At 36.5% G+C, this 1,083-nt stretch overlaps 1 protein-coding gene across 1 annotated transcript; it reads left to right on the top strand.

Annotated features, from left to right (window-relative positions):
- The first annotated feature begins 267 nt into the window (after window positions 1-267).
- On the top strand, window positions 268-960 carry LOC107682727 (dolichyl-diphosphooligosaccharide--protein glycosyltransferase subunit STT3A-like). The gene is made up of 3 exons (XM_016478888.1): window positions 268-380; window positions 508-672; window positions 770-960. Exons 1-3 carry the CDS (start codon window positions 291-293, stop codon window positions 953-955), a joined length of 441 nt encoding a protein of 146 aa, XP_016334374.1. The 5' UTR covers window positions 268-290; the 3' UTR covers window positions 956-960.
- The last annotated feature ends 123 nt before the right edge of the window (window positions 961-1,083 follow it).

Genomic DNA, 1,083 nt, shown 5'->3' with positions numbered 1-1,083 from the left:
TAATATTTCAAAATATTATTGTTTTTGTTTAATTAAATGTAGCCTAGGTAAGTATAAGAGAATTCTTTCCAAAAAAAAAATTATTACTTGCCCAAACCTTTTGAATGGTAGTGTGGATAAATATATTTATAATATAGTTTGTTCCTTGTATGTCATTGTGTTTTCAAATATCCTGTAAAATGGAAATTGTTAATATATATTGAAAATTTACATTAATAATATACAATGAATACATATAATATATGAATGTAAATAGTTTTTTATGATATAAAGGAATCGCCATTTTCTGCATGCTGTTGACGTACTACATGTGGATCAAAGCAGTGAAGACAGGCTCCATTTATTGGTCGTCCATGTGCGCGCTGGCATATTTTTACATGGTGAGCCACATTTGAGACACATTGTCTCTTTGAATTGGGATTGTTTCAGAGCAAATCAATACATTGTTACTTAAATACACAAAATACATTATTTCAATAACACAATAACTTTGTGTGTTGGCGTCAGGTGTCCTCCTGGGGTGGTTACGTGTTTCTGATTAACCTCATTCCCCTCCACGTGCTGGTGTTGATGCTTACCGGCCGTTTCTCTCATCGCATCTATGTGGCGTACTGCACAGTCTACTGCCTAGGCACCATCCTCTCCATGCAGATCTCTTTTGTTGGATTCCAGGTGAGGAGCTGAACATCACCTATCAAATATGAGAAATTACTATAATATAATCTTAAAACTAGATCAATAATCTCTCTCTTTCTCCCTTTTCCTCTAGCCTGTCCAGTCCTCTGAACACATGGCTGCATTCGGGGTGTTTGGCCTGTGTCAGATTCACGCCTTTGTCGATTACCTCCGGAGCAAACTGAACACGCAGCAGTTTGAAGTGTTGTTCAAGAGTGTCATTTCGCTGGTCGGTATCATCCTGCTCTCTGCAGGTGCAGTGCTCATGCTGACAGGTTAGAAGAGACGCTCCCATTCAAATATTTATTTATTTATTTATTTATTTTTATTATAAATATATTTGTAAGTATTTATTTCTGGTAATTTAAATTAGTGCTGGGCGGTATACCGGTTCATACCGAATACCGG

This window comes from Sinocyclocheilus anshuiensis, unplaced genomic scaffold, assembly GCF_001515605.1.
Source record: "Sinocyclocheilus anshuiensis isolate Anshui unplaced genomic scaffold, SAMN03320099.WGS_v1.1 C32531030, whole genome shotgun sequence".
Taxonomy (NCBI): Eukaryota; Metazoa; Chordata; class Actinopteri; order Cypriniformes; family Cyprinidae; genus Sinocyclocheilus; species Sinocyclocheilus anshuiensis.
Note: the sequence above shows the minus strand (reverse complement) of the source record. Positions and strands in the feature narration are given on the sequence as shown.